This window comes from Phodopus roborovskii, unplaced genomic scaffold (genome assembly GCF_943737965.1).
Source record: "Phodopus roborovskii unplaced genomic scaffold, PHOROB, whole genome shotgun sequence".
Classification (NCBI taxonomy): domain Eukaryota; kingdom Metazoa; phylum Chordata; class Mammalia; order Rodentia; family Cricetidae; genus Phodopus; species Phodopus roborovskii.
In genome coordinates this window covers 5,313,736-5,329,835 of record NW_026126443.1, presented here as the reverse complement: position 1 = coordinate 5,329,835, position 16,100 = coordinate 5,313,736, and the positions used below count along the sequence as shown (strand labels likewise).

The 16,100-nt window shown below is 39.9% G+C and overlaps 1 protein-coding gene across 1 annotated transcript; it reads right to left on the bottom strand.

Annotated features, from left to right (window-relative positions):
• Nucleotides 1-15,769, bottom strand: LOC127224667 (protein NipSnap homolog 3A). Its single transcript, XM_051187764.1, has 6 exons — nucleotides 15,710-15,769; nucleotides 13,387-13,597; nucleotides 12,702-12,860; nucleotides 1,881-2,030; nucleotides 169-255; nucleotides 1-77 (listed from the first exon to the last, which is right to left on the bottom strand). The coding sequence occupies exons 1-6, from the start codon at nucleotides 15,767-15,769 to the stop codon at nucleotides 1-3; spliced, it is 744 nt and encodes a 247-aa protein (XP_051043721.1).
• Nucleotides 15,770-16,100: the final 331 nt, after the last annotated feature.

Below are 16,100 nucleotides of genomic sequence, written 5' to 3'. Positions count from 1 at the left end.
CTATTTCAATGGTGAAAATGGTTCAGGAATTAGGAACATATTCTGCTGAATATCAAGGTAGTTGACACTTTCCCGAACTAGAAAGACAATTCATAAGACATGTTATAAGCTGGATCAGCTGAATCAAATGTGCTCTAAAAATAATTCACACCTAATGAAACAGCTCACCAGTAGACACGACGCTGTGGTCATCATGAGACCTTTGTCTCCCAGCTGCGCGAATGTCGGCATTCTCAATCCACCAGAGAATGTGAACTGCAGAAGTAAATCAAGAAGGCATTTACACACAAATACAGAGAAGTAAAAATAAAGTATAATTACTATTAAGATAAAAGCATGATACTAAATATTTCAGTGATAAGATTTCAGAGGAGTTGGAAGAAAATTATAGATGAACTAATCAGACTGGATTTATACATGAAGAAATCAAGCAGGGAAGTGCAGTAAGGTTGTTAAAGGAACTCAAGATCCAGACTGTATGTCTTCCTACTATGTTTTATTTTACTTTAATTTTGCATCTCATGCTGGAAGCTGAACTTGGCAATGAATGAGTAAGGATCACCTCGGTGGTACTGGTTTTGAAAGCATTCTGGGGCCATGGAGAGTAGCTGAGACTTGGCACTGTGTACTAGGGCTGGAGACCCTGAAGTGAGTCCAGGAAAGGTCACTGGTGAGGATGCAGCCTTGGGTGCAGCAAAGGCTGCAGCATACTGGAGATGCCAGGATGGTGGGATGACTGCCTAGGCCAGTGGCAGCTGTGGAGCAGAGCAAGCTGAGTGTCCCAAGGTTGGCAAAACTAGAGCAGTGGAGCATCCAAGGCCCTCTGAAGTCCAGATGATTGACTAATGAATAGGTCGCAGGTGTCAGGCACTAAACTTTTTGTGCTGGGTTTGCTTTGAATTTGCTACTGTGCTCTGTTTCTTTCATATTGGAAGCAGATTTTTACAAGGGCCCACAGTTAAGAGACTTTGGCTATTTTAAAGAGATTGAACTTTTAAAGATGGTATGACTTTTAAAGTTATACTAGGTCTTATACTGTGTTAATATTAACATGACATCTTGAGGACAAATAAGAAAGTTTATGATTTAGCCATGATGTGTTTGTAAGTCAAGATGACAATGGGTCAGCTATGTTAGTTTTTTGTTACCTTGACAAGAAGCTTGAGGCATCTGAGGAGAGAGCGCCTCAGCTGAGAAAATGTGCTCCATCAGATAGACTGAGGCAAGCCTCTGGAACATTTTTCTTGATTAATGAAGGGTTGGTATGGAAAAGACCAGCCTACTGGGGATGGTGTCACTCCTGGCCTGTGAATGTATACCTCTGTCATATAAAAAAGCAGACTCAGCGAATCAGGGAGAGCATGGCAATAAACGGCATTCTTCCCTGGCTTCTGCTTCAGCTCCTGCCCTGACTGTTCTTCATGGTGGACTATGATCTGGGAGTGTAAGCGTAAATAAACCCTTTCCTCCCCAAGTTGCTTTTGTTCATGGTTTTATCACAGCAATAGAAACCTAATTAGGACAGGAGAGATAGTTCAGGGTTAGAACACTTGTCTAGCATGCATAAGGTCCTAGGTTCAATCCCTAGTACTGATACTAATACCTTTAAAGGAATAAAAAGATTAAAAAAGATACACTATTTTTTGAGGTCCTTATGGTTGTTGAGATTTGTTTATGTATCAGAAAACAAAAGTTTATCATTTTAAAATAGTTTTGGTAGGTGTTAAGTTCTAAATAAGAAAGAGACAACTTATCAAGTCTTTAAAATGATAAAAGTACAAGACCTTGTCAATAATATATGAATTTTAACCAAAGGATTCTAACACATAAACAGGACACCAATATTCACTGAATTTTTTTAAAGAAATGGGCATCTTTACCTCTGTTGAGTGTTCCATATTCTGAATGGAACACACCAATTAATGTAGTGTATCCTTGATTGGCATGGGCATTTACTGCTCTTTTAAATGCATCACCCCATAGAGCTGGGCCACCAGGTTTCATAAGAAAAGTAGCAAGTTCATAGACTCCTAGAACATGGAAAAATAATTTAAATAATGACAATAAAGGAATTTCTACTCATGTTCATATTCACGGGTTTCAAAGAAGCCTGATCTACATGTACGTACTTGAAGAATTACATAGTGAACATTTATACAGATGCCATAATTACATTTGCATTAATTTTATACTTAGAAATCCATTGTCCATGTTTAAACTTATTTATGCTGTTAATCTTAATTATACAGATGACAAAAGTAGGGGGCCAGTGAGAGCTGGAGAGAAGGTTCTATAGTTAAGAGCGTGTATTGCTCTTGCAGAGTGCTACAATTAGGCAGTGGAAATGTAGCTGGCAAATCGAGGAGGTAACCCACTGGGATCATTTTCTGATGGAGGAGGTCCACAACTAGGGATGTGGGTAGGGATATTTGCTTCATGAATAATGACTGTCCTTACTGTAATTTCCCTGTGAAGCTACAGCGTTCCCTTTCTATGGTGGGATTCATCTCAAAAACCTCCAGTGGTGTATTAATCAATTACTGGGCACATTTCCCCTATGAGTCAGTATATTGGATGACTCGCCCTAGCAATTCGTGATTCTGGCAAGAAAGTAATCACAATCAATACCCTTACTTTCTCAACCAAGTGCTTATATAAATTTAGAAAGATTTAAAAGGTATAAAGGAAGCAGTAGTCTCTTATGGCATGCACTCACCATATGTGAAGCAATTAATAGACTCATGGGCAAGGAATAACAAGGTAACCCCTAAGGATTGGGATCAATTAGTATCAGCTGTCCTTGAAAACTCCTCTCAATTAGAATGGAGGGCTTTATGCAGAGAGGAAGCAAAAGTTCTTGAAATACAGGGTTTAAAGAAAGGTTATAAAGCTCCCCATGATAAAATTATTGGTGAGGGTCTTTATGCTGACCCAGAAACTCAAGCTGCCTATGATGACCACACCTCTATGCAGTACAGCAGCTTTGAATGCATGAGGCAAGGTTCATGAACTAGGGGAGAGGATAGAATTCTATACTAAGATAAGGCAAGGACTAAGAGAACGCTTTAGTGTATTTCTAGAAAGGCTGTCTTAGGGCAATACAATTAGAGTTAGCAGACACAGATTCTAGGCGAATACTCGTAGAATCATTAGCTTATGACAATGCAAATCCACAGTGCAAACAGGTGCTTTGGCTTTTAAAAATCAAATCAGCACCCTTAGATGAATGGGTCCTATATACAGGACATTGAGTATAATGACAATAACACTGAAGCTTGGGTAGGAGAAACCATATCTAAAGGTCTGAGAAGACATCAAATTAACAGAGGTCTTAACTATGATGACATAGAAGCTTGGGTAGGAGAAGCTATCTCCAAAGGTTTGAAAAGATATCAAAATGTCAGATGTTTTAACTGTGGTAGGATAGGACATCTAAAAAGAAATTGTAGGCAAATTATTTCTAGAAATAACACTGCCAGGAATGAATCAAACGGAAGGCCTCAGCCTTCTCGGTTATGTAGAAGGTGTGGCAAAGGCCAACACTGGACCAATGAATGTAGATTGATCACAGACAAGCAAGGAAACCCTTTACAATTGGGAAACTCCTTGGTGGGCCTCTCGAAGTTCCCCAAGTCAAATGTGGTCCAGACATTCCCAGGCACAGTGGAGGACAATCTCCCATAGGACGATTAGAAAATCCAGTGCCTATTGTAAAAACTCATACTGCTCTGGATGACAAACTAGTGATGGAAGTTGAATCAAACATGTAAGAAGGAAACAAAAAACGTATATTTTGGCAAACCTCTATCAATAGTCATAGGCCTAGATTGATAGTTAAAGTGAATAACAGACTGTTTAGAGGAATTGTGGACATGGGGGTGGATGTAACTATCATAACTAATAAATCTTGGCCTCCAAGATGGCCCCTGCAAGAGGTAAATGTTCAATTCTTAGGGATTGGAACCCTGTCTCAGGTAAAACAGAGCACGAGATGGATTGAATGTATAGGACTGGAAAGACAGAGAGTAAGATTGAGACCATATGTGGCTGATATAGCAATAAACCTATGGGGTCCTGATCTATTACAGCAATGGAATGCACAGATTAACATTCCTCCAGTATTAGATATGAACCATAAACAACCTCATGAATGTGGAAAAAATATTATAAAGTACTATACAAGACAGACACCAAATATCCAGGCTGTACAAAAACAGAATACAAGTGCTGAACAGAGGAACCAAAAGCCCTACCCTTAAAATGGCTAACAGAGGAACTTGCCTGGGTAGGGCAACGGCCTAAGACCTCTGAGAAGTTAGAGGCTTTAGAGAGAAACTGGTTCAGGAACAGCTAAATGCTGGATATATCGAGGAATCTACCAGCCCTTGGAATTCTCCTGTATTTGTTATCAAAAAGAAATCTGGTAAATGGAGAATGCTTACAGACCTGAGAGCCATCAACAAAGTTATCCAGCCAATGAGCTCTCTACAGCCTGGAATGCCCTAGCCTTCTTTGATACCTAAAGAATGGCCTATTATAGTTATTGATTTAAAGGATTGCTTCTTCACTATACCCTTACAAGAACAAGATAAAGAGAAATTTGCCTTCACAGTACCTAATTACAATAATTCTCAATCTGTGAAGAGATATAAATGGAAGGTTTTGCCACAGGGAATCCTAAATAGCCCCACCCTGTGCCAATATTTTGTACAAATACCACTAGAAATAATTCGTAAACAGTTTCCACAATCCATAATCTATCATTACATGGATGATATATTGTTAGCTGACTCTAAAGGAGAAATATTAGAAAAAATGTTTCAGAAAGTAAAGGAAGTTTTACCTCACTGGGGATTACAAATTGCATCTGAAAAAATACAAAAAGGAGAGTCTATCAACTACTTAGGATATAAAATAGGTCTACAGACTCTGAATTCCTGCTGGCAAGATCCTTGACCCTCAAATTCGGGCCCTGCTAAAGAAAGAGGCCTCAGCTGGAGAGTTCCAGTTTCCAGTGAGATCCAACTATCCTGCAAAACCTTCCTGAGTTCCATCCAGCTCAGCCCTTGTTCTCTTCCTCCAGCTATTGGCTAGAGATGAGTCTGGACCCAATCAGGGCTGCCTGTACCCTACAACCTCTTTCCCCCTCCTCCCCTGCCCGAACTCCCTGGGTTGGCCCCTGATCCTGCTGCTCCTGTCTCCTGTCCCCATCGAGAGCACCCTTGGAGCTCTGATACATCCCCACCCATCCCCACCACGAGCCTACCCCCCTTACCCTGTGCCCTACCCTACCAACAGTCCTGCTGCTCTGGTTGAGCACTGGGACAGAGGGTGGAGCCAACAGTCCACCCTACTTCAGAGACTTCTCTGAGCAACTCTGAACAAAGGAGACCTGACTATCCACGCGGGACCACCCGTAATTTCCACCTGCTTGGTCTCTGACCCTGCCTCCAGTCCTCTGCTGGAGTGCCAGGCCCCTCCCAGAGATCCGCCTATCTCTGTGGGACCACTGTGAGTACCTGCTGGCATCTTCCACTGGATCCTCATCCTTGACCCCACCCCTGGGTCCCTGTCTGCGGAGAAACCTCCTAGGGAGCTTGGACCACACAGAGCTACAGATACTGAATCTCAGACCCACATAAGCCCACCAGGGAAATACCATAGAGAGAGGGGGAGACCCCACCAACACCTACTGGAAGAAGCTATGGGAAGAAGGCAATACAAGAGAACACCTAACAACAGAAAGACAAGCATGACACCACCAGAATCTAGGGAATCTACACCAAATAGAACGGAACACAACAACAAAGCAGAGGAAGCAGAAGGGAACGACTTAAAAATTACCATCATAAAAATGATAGAAGCCCTCAAAGAAGATGTGAGAAAATCCCTTAAAGAAATGGAGGAAAAAACAAACAAAAAAGTGGAAGAAATGAACAAATTCCTTAAGGAAAGTACAGAAAGCCAATAAAAAACAATTAAGCAGGTGAAGGAAACAGTTCAAGACTTGAAAACTGAAATAGAGAAAATAAAGGCAACACAAACTGAAGGAATGCTGGAAATAGAAAAGCTGGGCAAAAAATCGGCAATTACAGACACAAGCATAACCAACAGAATTCAAGAGATGGAAGAGAGAATCTCAGGCACAGAAGATAAACTAGAAGAAATAGATTCATCGACCAAAGAAAATCATAAATCCAACAAACCCTTAACACAAAACATCCAGGAAATGTGGGACACCATGAAAAGGCCAAACCTAAGAATAATAGGCATAGAGGAAGGTGAGGAAGCCCAGCTCAAAGGTGCTAAAAACATATTCAACAAAATCATCGAGGAAAACTTTCCAAATCTGAAGAAGGACATGCCCATGTAAGTACAACAAGCATACCGAACACCAAATAGGCTGGACCGAAGAAAAAAGACCCCTCGACATATAATAATCAAATCACCTAGCATACAGAATAAAGAAAGAATATTAAGAGCAGCGAAGGAAAAAGGACAGGTAACATATAAAGGCAGACCTATCAAAATTACACCTGACTTCTCCATGGAAACCCTCAAGGCCAGAAGGTCCTGGGCAGATATTCTAAAAGTATTAAGAGAACACGGATGCCAGCCTAGGCTACTATATCCAGCAAAACTCTCAACCACATTAAACAAGATATTTAATGACAAAACCAGATTTTCCCAATACATATCTACAAATCCAGCCCTACAAAAAGTATTGGAAGGAAAACTCCAAAGGAAGGTAACTACACCCACAAAAATGTAGGCAAAAGATAATCCAACTACACCAGAAACCAAGGGTAAAGCAGAACTAATATATTCACAATATCATTGAAAACAACAAACCTAAATCAAACAAGCATCAACAATCAATGGTCCTTACTCACCCTCAACATTAATGGTCTTAACTCACCTGTAAAAAAGACACAGGCAAACAGAATGGATATGAAGACAGAGCCATTCTTCTGCTGCATACAAGAAACACATCTAAGCTTCAAAGATAGACATTATTTTCCAATCAAATGGAAATAAGAAGCAAGCAGGCGTAGCTATCCTAATATCTAACAAGTTAGACTTCAAACCAAAATTAGTCAAAAGAGATGAAGACGGTCATTTCATATTCATCGCAGGAGAAATCCATCAACACAAAGTCTCAGTTCTGAACATCTATGCCCCTAATACAAAGTTACCCACATTCGTAAAAGAAATGCTACTAAAACTCAAAGCTCATATAAAACCTCACACACTTTTAGTGGGAGACTTCAATACACCACTCTCAACACTAGACAGGACCACAAATCAGAAACTCAACAAAGAAACAAAAGAATTAACAGAAGTTATGTCTCAATTGGGGTTAACAGATATCTATAGAACATTCCATCCAAAGACAAAAGAATATACCTTCTTCTCTGCTCCACATGGAACCTTCTCTAAAATCGACCACATACTAGGTGGCATAAAAAAACCTCAACAGATACAAGAGAATAGGAATAGTCCCCTGTATCTTATCGGACCACCATGCTTTAAAATTGGAATTCAACAACAACACAAATAGCAGAAAACCTGCAAACTCATGGAAACTGAACAATGTGCAATTGCACCACTCCTGGGTCAAAGAAGAAATAAAGAAATTAAGGACTTTCTAATATTCAACAAGAATGAAGATACAACATACCCGAACTTATGGGACACCTTGAAAGCAGTGCTACGAGGGAAGTTCATTGCACTAAGTGCCCATATGAAGAAAACAGAGGATAGTCACATAAGAGAATTAACAGCACAACTGAAAGTCTTAGAACAGAGAGAAGCGAATTCACCCCATAGGAGTAGACGCCAGGAAATAATCAACTTGAGGGCTGAAATCAACAAAATAGAAACCTGGAAAACAATACAAAAAAATCAATGCAACGAAGAGTTGTTATTTTGAGAAAATCAACAAGATAGACAAACCTTTATCCAAATTAACAAAAAAAGCAGAGAGAGAACATGCAAATTAACAAAATCAGAAACGAAATGGGGAACATAACAACAGACACAGAGGAAATCCAGACAATTTTCAGGTCATACTTTGAAAATCAGTATTCCACAAAAATTGAAAATTCAAAGGAAATGGACAAATTTCTGGATAACTATCACCTACCAAAATTAAATCAAGAACAGACAAACAACTTATATAGACCTATAACCCGCAATGAAATAGAAGCAGTCATCGAAAGCCTTCCAACCAAAAAAAGTCCAGGGCCAGATGGATTCAGCACAGAATTCTACCAGACATTCAAGGAAGAACTAATACCACTACTCCTCAAATTGTTCCACAAGATAGAAACAGAAGGTTCATTGCCAAACTCTTTTTATGAGGCCACAAAAACCTTGGTCTCCAAGCCTCACAAAGACACAACTAAGAACGAAAACTACAGACCAATATCCCCGATGAACATCGATGCAAAAATACTCAATAAAATACTGGCAAACCGAATTCAAAAATACATCAGAGAAATCATCTACCATGACCAAGTAGGCTTCATACCTGGATTGCAGGGATGGTTTAACATACGAAAATCTATCAATGTGATCCACCATATAAACAAACAGAAAAAGAAAAACCATATGATTATCTCCCTAGATGCAGAAAAAGCCTTCAACAAAATTCAACACCCTTTCATGATAAAGGTCTTGGAGAGGTCAGGGATAACAGGAACATACCTAAACATAATAAGAACCATATACAGCAAACCAACTGCCAACATCAAACTGAATGGAGAGAAACTTAAGCCAATTCCTCTAAAATCAGGAACAAGACAAGGCTGCCCTCTTTCTCCATATCTCTTCAATATCGTACTAGAAGTTCTAGCTAATGCTATAAGACAACAAAAGGAGATCAAGGGGATCCAAACTAGAAAGGATGAAGTCAAACTGTCTCTATTTGCAGATGATATGATAGTTTACATAAGCAACCCAATAAACTCTACCAGGGAACTCCTACAGCTGATAAACACCTTCAGCAAACTAGCAGGATACAAGATAAACTCAAAAAAATCAGTAGCCCTACTTTTTTCAGATGACAAAGAGACAGAGAAAGAAATCAGAGAAATATCACCCTTTACAATAGCCACAAGCAACATAAAGTATCTTGGTGTAACACTTACCAAACAAGTAAAAGACCTATTTAATAAGAACTTTGTGGCTCTAAAGAAAGAAATTAAAGAAGATACCAGAAAATGGAAAGATCTCCCATGCTCTTGGATAGGTAGGATAAACATAGTAAAAATGGCAATCTTGCCAAAAGCAATCTACAGATTCAATGCAATCCCCATTAAAATCCCACCACAATTCTTCACTGACCTTGAAAGGATAATAATCAACTTTTTATGGAAAAACAAAAGACCCAAGATCCAAAACATCCCTATTCAATAAAAGAACTTCAGGAGGCATCACCATTCCTGACTTTAAGCTCTATTACAGAGCTATAGTTCTGAAAACAGCCTGGTATTGGCATAAAAATAGACAGGTAGACCAATGGAATAGAATTGAAAATCCTGATATTAACCCACGCACCTATGAACACCTGATTTTTGACAAAACAGCTAAAATTATACAATGGGGCGAGGACAGCATCTTCAACAAATTGTGCTGGCACAATTGGATGAGGGTGTGTAGAAGACTGCATAGACCCATGTCTATTGCCATGCACAAAACTCAAGTCCAAATGGATGAAAGACCTCAACATCAATCCAGCCACATTGAACCTCTTAGAAGAGAAAGTAGGAGGTACCCTTGAACAAATTGGTATAGGAGACTGCTTCCTGAACATAACTCCACGGGCACAGACACTGAAACAATTAATAAATGGGACATCTTCAAACTGAGAAGCTTCTGTAAGACAAAGGACACAGTGGACAAGACCAAACGGCAGCCCACAGAGTGGGAAAAGATTTCCACCAATCCTATATCCGAAAAAGGGCTGATCTCCAAAATATACAAAGAACTCAAGAAACTAGTCAACAAAACACCAAATAACCCTATTAAAAAATGGGATACAGAACTGAAGAAAGAATTCTCAATAGAGGAAATCAAATAGGCTGAAAGACACTTAAGAAAATGCTCCACATCCTTAGCTATCAGGGAAATGCAAATCAAAACAACTTTGAGATACCATCTTACCCCTGCCAGAATGGCTAAAATTAGAAACACCAATGATGACTCATGTTGGAGAGGATATGGAGAAAGGGGAACACTCCTCCACTGCTGGTGGGAGTGCAAACTCATACAGCCATTTTGGAGATCAGTATGGCGGTTCCTCAGGAAAATGGGCATTAGTTTACCAAAGGACCCGGCAATCCCCCTCATAGGCACATACCCAAAGAATTCACATCCATGCAACAAAGACATCTGTTCAACTATGTTCATAGCAGCACTATTTGTAATAGCAAGAACCTGGAAGAAACCTAGATGCCCCTCAATTGAAGAATGGTTAATGAAGATGTGTCACATCTACACAATGGAATACTACTCTGCAGAATAAATAATGGTATCTTGAAATTCGCAGGCAAGTGGATGCCACTTGAAGAAACCATCCTGAATGAAGTAACCCAGTCACAAAAAGAGGAACACAGTATGTACTCACTCATATATTGATTTTAGACCTAGATCAAATGATCACCAGCCTATAATTCACACTACCAGAGGAACTAGGATACAAGGTGTATTCTAAGAGATTCATATAAAGTCCCTCACAGAACTGGGAAGGGACAAGTCCCCCAGAGCTCAGGGGAAGTGGGGGGGCACCGAATGGAGAGAGAAGTAGGAGAAAATGAGGGGGAGGAAAGGAAAACATGTGCTACCAGGAAGATTGAGCCTGTTTAGGAAATAGAAGACAGGAAAGAGAGAGAGAGAGACAGAGACAGAGAGAGAACATAAAAGAGGGAGCCAATATTGGTTTGAAGATAAAATTTGAACACAAAGAAAGGTCTAGAGAACTACAAGACTTCTCCCAACTAACAATTTGAGCTTCCATGGAAAGGCTATCATAAATGCCCTTCCCGGAGAGTGAGATCAACAACTAACTTCTCCATGGAGCCCTCAACTAATGCCTGTTGGAAACAGGATCAAACACCCATACATAAACACTGAGTCAAACTAGAACCCAGATGCAGATGGAGAGGACAAGACCACGCATCAGAAACACATACAGACAGCTTACCTGAACAAGGAGGAGCTAACGGCCACTAGACTGATAGCTGGGAAGCCATCATGGGACTGACTCAGGCCCCTCTGAATATGGGTCTCAGCCAGAAGGACTGAGCAGTCTAAGAGACCTCAGACAGTGGAGCCAGGATGCATCCCTGGTGCACAAAAGGACTTTGCGAACACCCCCCCCCCCATGGAGGGATAACTGCCTTAATCTAGAGACAGGAGAGAAGCCCTAGTCCCTACTTCACATGACCTGTCAGATCTACATGACCCCAACTGGATGGCATTCCCCTACATATGGAATTGGGGTGGGGAGGGGAGGGTGGTTAGAGTGCATGTGAGAGGGCAGAGAGGGTAAGAGAGAGGGAAGGAGGGAGGGAGGGAGGGAGAGGGAACTGGCATCGACATGTAAAATAATAAATTAAATTAAAAAAAATTGCTTTGACTCCAAAATTTAAGTTCAAGGCCAAGTTACTGGGGAAAAGGATTTCTATTTTTGTTTTCACAGAAAATGAAAAGATGTGGATTCCTTCCAGACTAATGTGGTTTGATCAAGCCAGACCACCTGAAACAGAGTACGAGGTGATCCTACATTCAAAACAGCTGGACAAAGCAGCCTTGCAGACTACCGCCAGGATTTCTGCATCTTCTTCGAATCCCCCATGACAGCGCCCCTTATCAGCAGGAAGTAGTTTGGAAAGAACAACGTCCAAATCCCCAAATATTGTTTATAAATGTTTGTTTTCATTCAAATGGACTTTGTTATATAAAATAAATTAAAAAAATTAAAAAATAAAAGAAAATAGGTCTACAGAAAATTAGATCGCAAAAAGTACAGATCAAGAGAGATGGCTACCAGACTCTTAATGATCTTCAAAAATTACTAGGAGAGATTTCTCAACTGCAAACCATTATTGGAGTAGAAGGGCATGATGTGAAAAACTTGAAAATGTCCCCAAAAGGAGACAAGGACTTGAATAGTCCACGAGTACTATCAGCTGAAGCTGAAAAGGAATTAGAATGAGTAGAAAAGAGTATACTAGAAGCACAGGTAGACCATGTGGATCCAAACCTAGACTGTATTCTGGTTATATTACCATCTAGAGAATATCCTACACGGATTTTGATGCAGAGAAGATATCATATTAGAATCCTAATTTTCTCATATACATTTTAATGCTTATTGTTGCCTTTCCCTAATGCATACCTTAAAACTTGAAAATTTTACTTTAATATTGATGTTTAAGTTTTCCACAAGGAATAATAATTCCTAACAGCAATCTTTGAACTCTCTGGAAAGAAGATGGGTCCCCACGTCATCGTATAAACCATAGTCTCTGTCTCTTAACCACTGACCAGTAGGCTCCCATATAGACCACCAAGTCAATACAGAGAAACGCTATCTCAAAAAAAAAAAAAAAAAAAAAAAAAAAAAAAAAAAACTCAAACAAAGAGCCTAACACCATTTTAGTCATGCAAACTCACAGAGGCTAAGACATACACACCTTCCTTGGGAGGCTTTCTTAATTTGCACCATGGTACTAGATAGGCAATTTCACTCTCTTGTTTATCAATGAAAGTCAAGTTTGGAATGAGGAATCGTTCTTGCCACTCTCTATCTTTGGCCAAGGCTTTGTAAACTGCAGTTCGATGAGCAAAATTATCTATGGCAGAAAAGAATGAAGAAAAGTTCGTAAAAATTAGTAAAACCATCTGTACTTCTTCATATTGCATCCAAATAATTAATCGTTCATCTGGGGCACACAGGAACACTGTGTTGTGGTTTTGGGAATGGGTATCTGAAGAACTGTCATGTTTGCATCAAGTTGCAAGTCTAAATATCCATGAGACCCTTTGCTTTTTATACCTCCCTACTGCTGGGAATAAAGCTGAATGATCCCAAGAGTTAAGATCACCTTTGTGTGAGCTCTTTCTTTTAGGACTGGATCAATTTTGTGTAGTCAGTGTGGCCTTGAACTAACAGAGATCTGTGTACCTCTTAATCCTGAGTCCTGGGATTAAATGTTTGTACCACCACTTCCTAGCTTCTGTAGCTAACTAGTATAGCTGGCTTTGCATCCTGAACCCTCAGGCAAGCTTTATTAAATCATAATTAATATATCACCACACTCCTGTAGCATCTACTAGGATAAAAATCTATACTGAACATTTAAACTGGGTGACTCATACCATACTTCCAAATATGAAATACTCTGTTTATTCTGCCTCCAAATTCTACACTCCAATATCCAACCAGTTCAGAGTGAGCTGTTCGAAGATGAACATTTTTCTTAAAATTTTGCAGGAACTCCTTCATCTTGGAGGGTTTAAGATAATAAGTACAAAATTCATAAAATGTTCCTTCGGTTTGTCTTCGGTCAGTGGCAAAGGATGAGCACACCTGAAGAAAGACAAATCAAATTTCATTATTTGGGGGAGGATAGAATTTGTGTTACCTTCCAACCAAATCTGGGTCTGGTGACAGGGAACACAATAGCTGAGTCACAAGCCCTGTTGCCATTTCTCTTGTCAACTCTCTATAGATGTAATTTAGTAGATTTTGAAGACAACTACGACTAAATATGTGGAGTCTCCTTAAGCCACCTTGGCATGGAAATCTGCCCCAAGCTAAGGCAGTGTTATCTTAGAGATGCTCCTGGGACAGAGAACCACAGGTAGGATTCAGAAACATCTGGTTTTCCCTTATATTCTTTTAATCCTTAGTGTGTGTCACTACAGTTATGTATCTGAAAGAGCTCTGTAGACTGTATATCTTTGGGCGTACACAATGAACATGTTTACAACAAGAAAACTTTTTTAAAAAAGGGGAGAGAAATTGCCACTCAGGTCAAAGAATTCTTCCTACATTAGGCAGAAACAGAACTGGAATGCATTAGGGTGCTATCAATACCCAAGTGCATTATAAAATTTGGTAATAAACCAGACCTTCTCAACCTCCCTAATGCTGCAATCCTTAATACAGTTTCTCATATTGTGGTGACCCAACCATCAAATTATTTTCCTTCCTACTTCATAATTATAATTTTGCTACTGTTATGAATCATAACAATATAAATATCTGATATGTGAACCCAAAGGGGTCAAGCCACAGGTTGAGAACCACATGAATGTTTAAAAAAAAATTCCAGAATTGCCTGAATCATTGGCTTCTAATGAGAAACACAAAGCAAAGATGGGTTTTAATGCATTTAGTTGTACCAGTGTGGTAGAAATGCCTCTCAGGTTTTATTTTTTTAAAAATAAATAATCATATTTACTATGAAAGTTTCTACTTCTTGTTCTGAGAGCACTTTTCCCTAGGAAATACTTTGTCAGAAATTACCTTGTGTATGTCTGTATATATGCACATATATGTATACATACATTGTATGCCATTATGCTGTAAAAACCCATCTTATTTTCAAGTTGAGGCATCATGTACTCATTCCATGAAGCTAATAATACCAGAAAAATCTGTTGAAACAGTTCAGATGAATATAAAAGTATGGAAAAATCACTGTATACACGGACAACTTAGTATGGCTAGAAAAAGCAATAGTTTTCTTTCCTCTTGATACGTTTTTGCTTACAAAACAGTTTACTGTACATAAAGCTTAATATTATTTTCTCCCTTTAGTTCATTCCATTCACATCTACTCTGAACTGTACTCTTGCTGTGCAAATCAGTAAACTTCCTATAAAAATCTACAGCTGGCTCTGCATTTGATGGACTTTTGTGTCTCTGTGTTTTTTAACCAAAAATCTACAAATGGGATTATTAGAACTGCTTATTTAGCTATAGTTTAAAAATGAATTGAGTCAGTGGCATTCTAAATACTTTATAGGTTGATTCAAAGAGTGTGTGTTCATTTAGAGAAGAAAATAATTGTCAAAGACACAAACTTTTATTATTATTTCTAGGACATAAGATATAGGAGGTGTGTGATACAGAAAGGTGTGTGAGTGACAACATAGGGACAGTTTTCAAGATTTCTGTTGCAGAGTCAGATTTATGCTGGGGGAGAAATCAAATGCTTCATTACCTGAAACTTAGACTTGTTCTTGCCAAAACTTTAAAGAAAATGTTGGTAAAACAAAACAAAAACAATAAAAACTAGGTTCAGCGAAAAAATGTAAGGAAACAATTGGCGGCATTGCTACTAGTCTCTTCTTCAAGGTTTACCTGGTTCTATACTAGCTTACCATGATTTTCTCTATTTGGGTTAAGTCAAAGTCCTGACCAGAAAGAACTGGATTCATCCCCAGGATAAGCCTGTGCTCAACAGCTAGGGCTGGATGGTGACTCCCTTTGGTGCACATCTCATCGCATCTTAATGCATCTTAATCGAGTTTCCTGAGGCTCCAGTGCTGCCTTAACTGCTGGGCACTGCTGGGCAAGGTTGTCCCACGCCACGACTCAGCAGGTGCCAGGGAACCGAGACACCTGAGTAGTGCCAAGCTTCACCAAGACGCACACAGCTTGGTCTACCTCCCTGTAGGCCACGTTCCCTACCTGAGTCGCCAGCGCCCGTGGGGCCAGCACCTTCCTCAGGCAGCTTCCCAGTGCAAGCATGGCGCGGCCTGGAGCTAGCAGGAAGAAGGCCACTGGGTGCTGGGACTTGTGCTCTTCCCCTTTTTGGTGCACGCCCTCCCACTCGGTTGTGCTGGCTGGCTGGGGCTTGGCAGAGAGGTTCTGTGCCTCTCAGTAAGGGCGAAGGCCCAGACTCTCTGATCTGAGGTGTCAACTCTTAGCAAAGGCCTTTGTTCTAGAAAATTCGAGCCCTGACATCAGAGGTGATGTTGCAATCAGCAGAACCCTGAGCTCCGTGTAATTCCACACCCTAGGTCACCACTTTAAACCCACTAGGATACTAACATTACAAAATGCAGGGCATGGTGTGGAT

Coding starts and splice junctions, on each gene's coding strand:
- LOC127224667 (XM_051187764.1), bottom strand. CDS start 15,769: ATGCTTGCACTGGGAAGCTGCCTGAGGAAGGTGCTGGCCCCACGGGCG. Junction 2,031..12,701: donor AAGAAAGCCTCCCAAGGAAG/GTGTGTATGTCT, acceptor TCCATGTTCTAG/GAGTCTATGAACTTGCTACT. Junction 256..1,880: donor ATATGGAACACTCAACAGAG/GTAAAGATGCCC, acceptor TTACTTCTGCAG/TTCACATTCTCTGGTGGATT.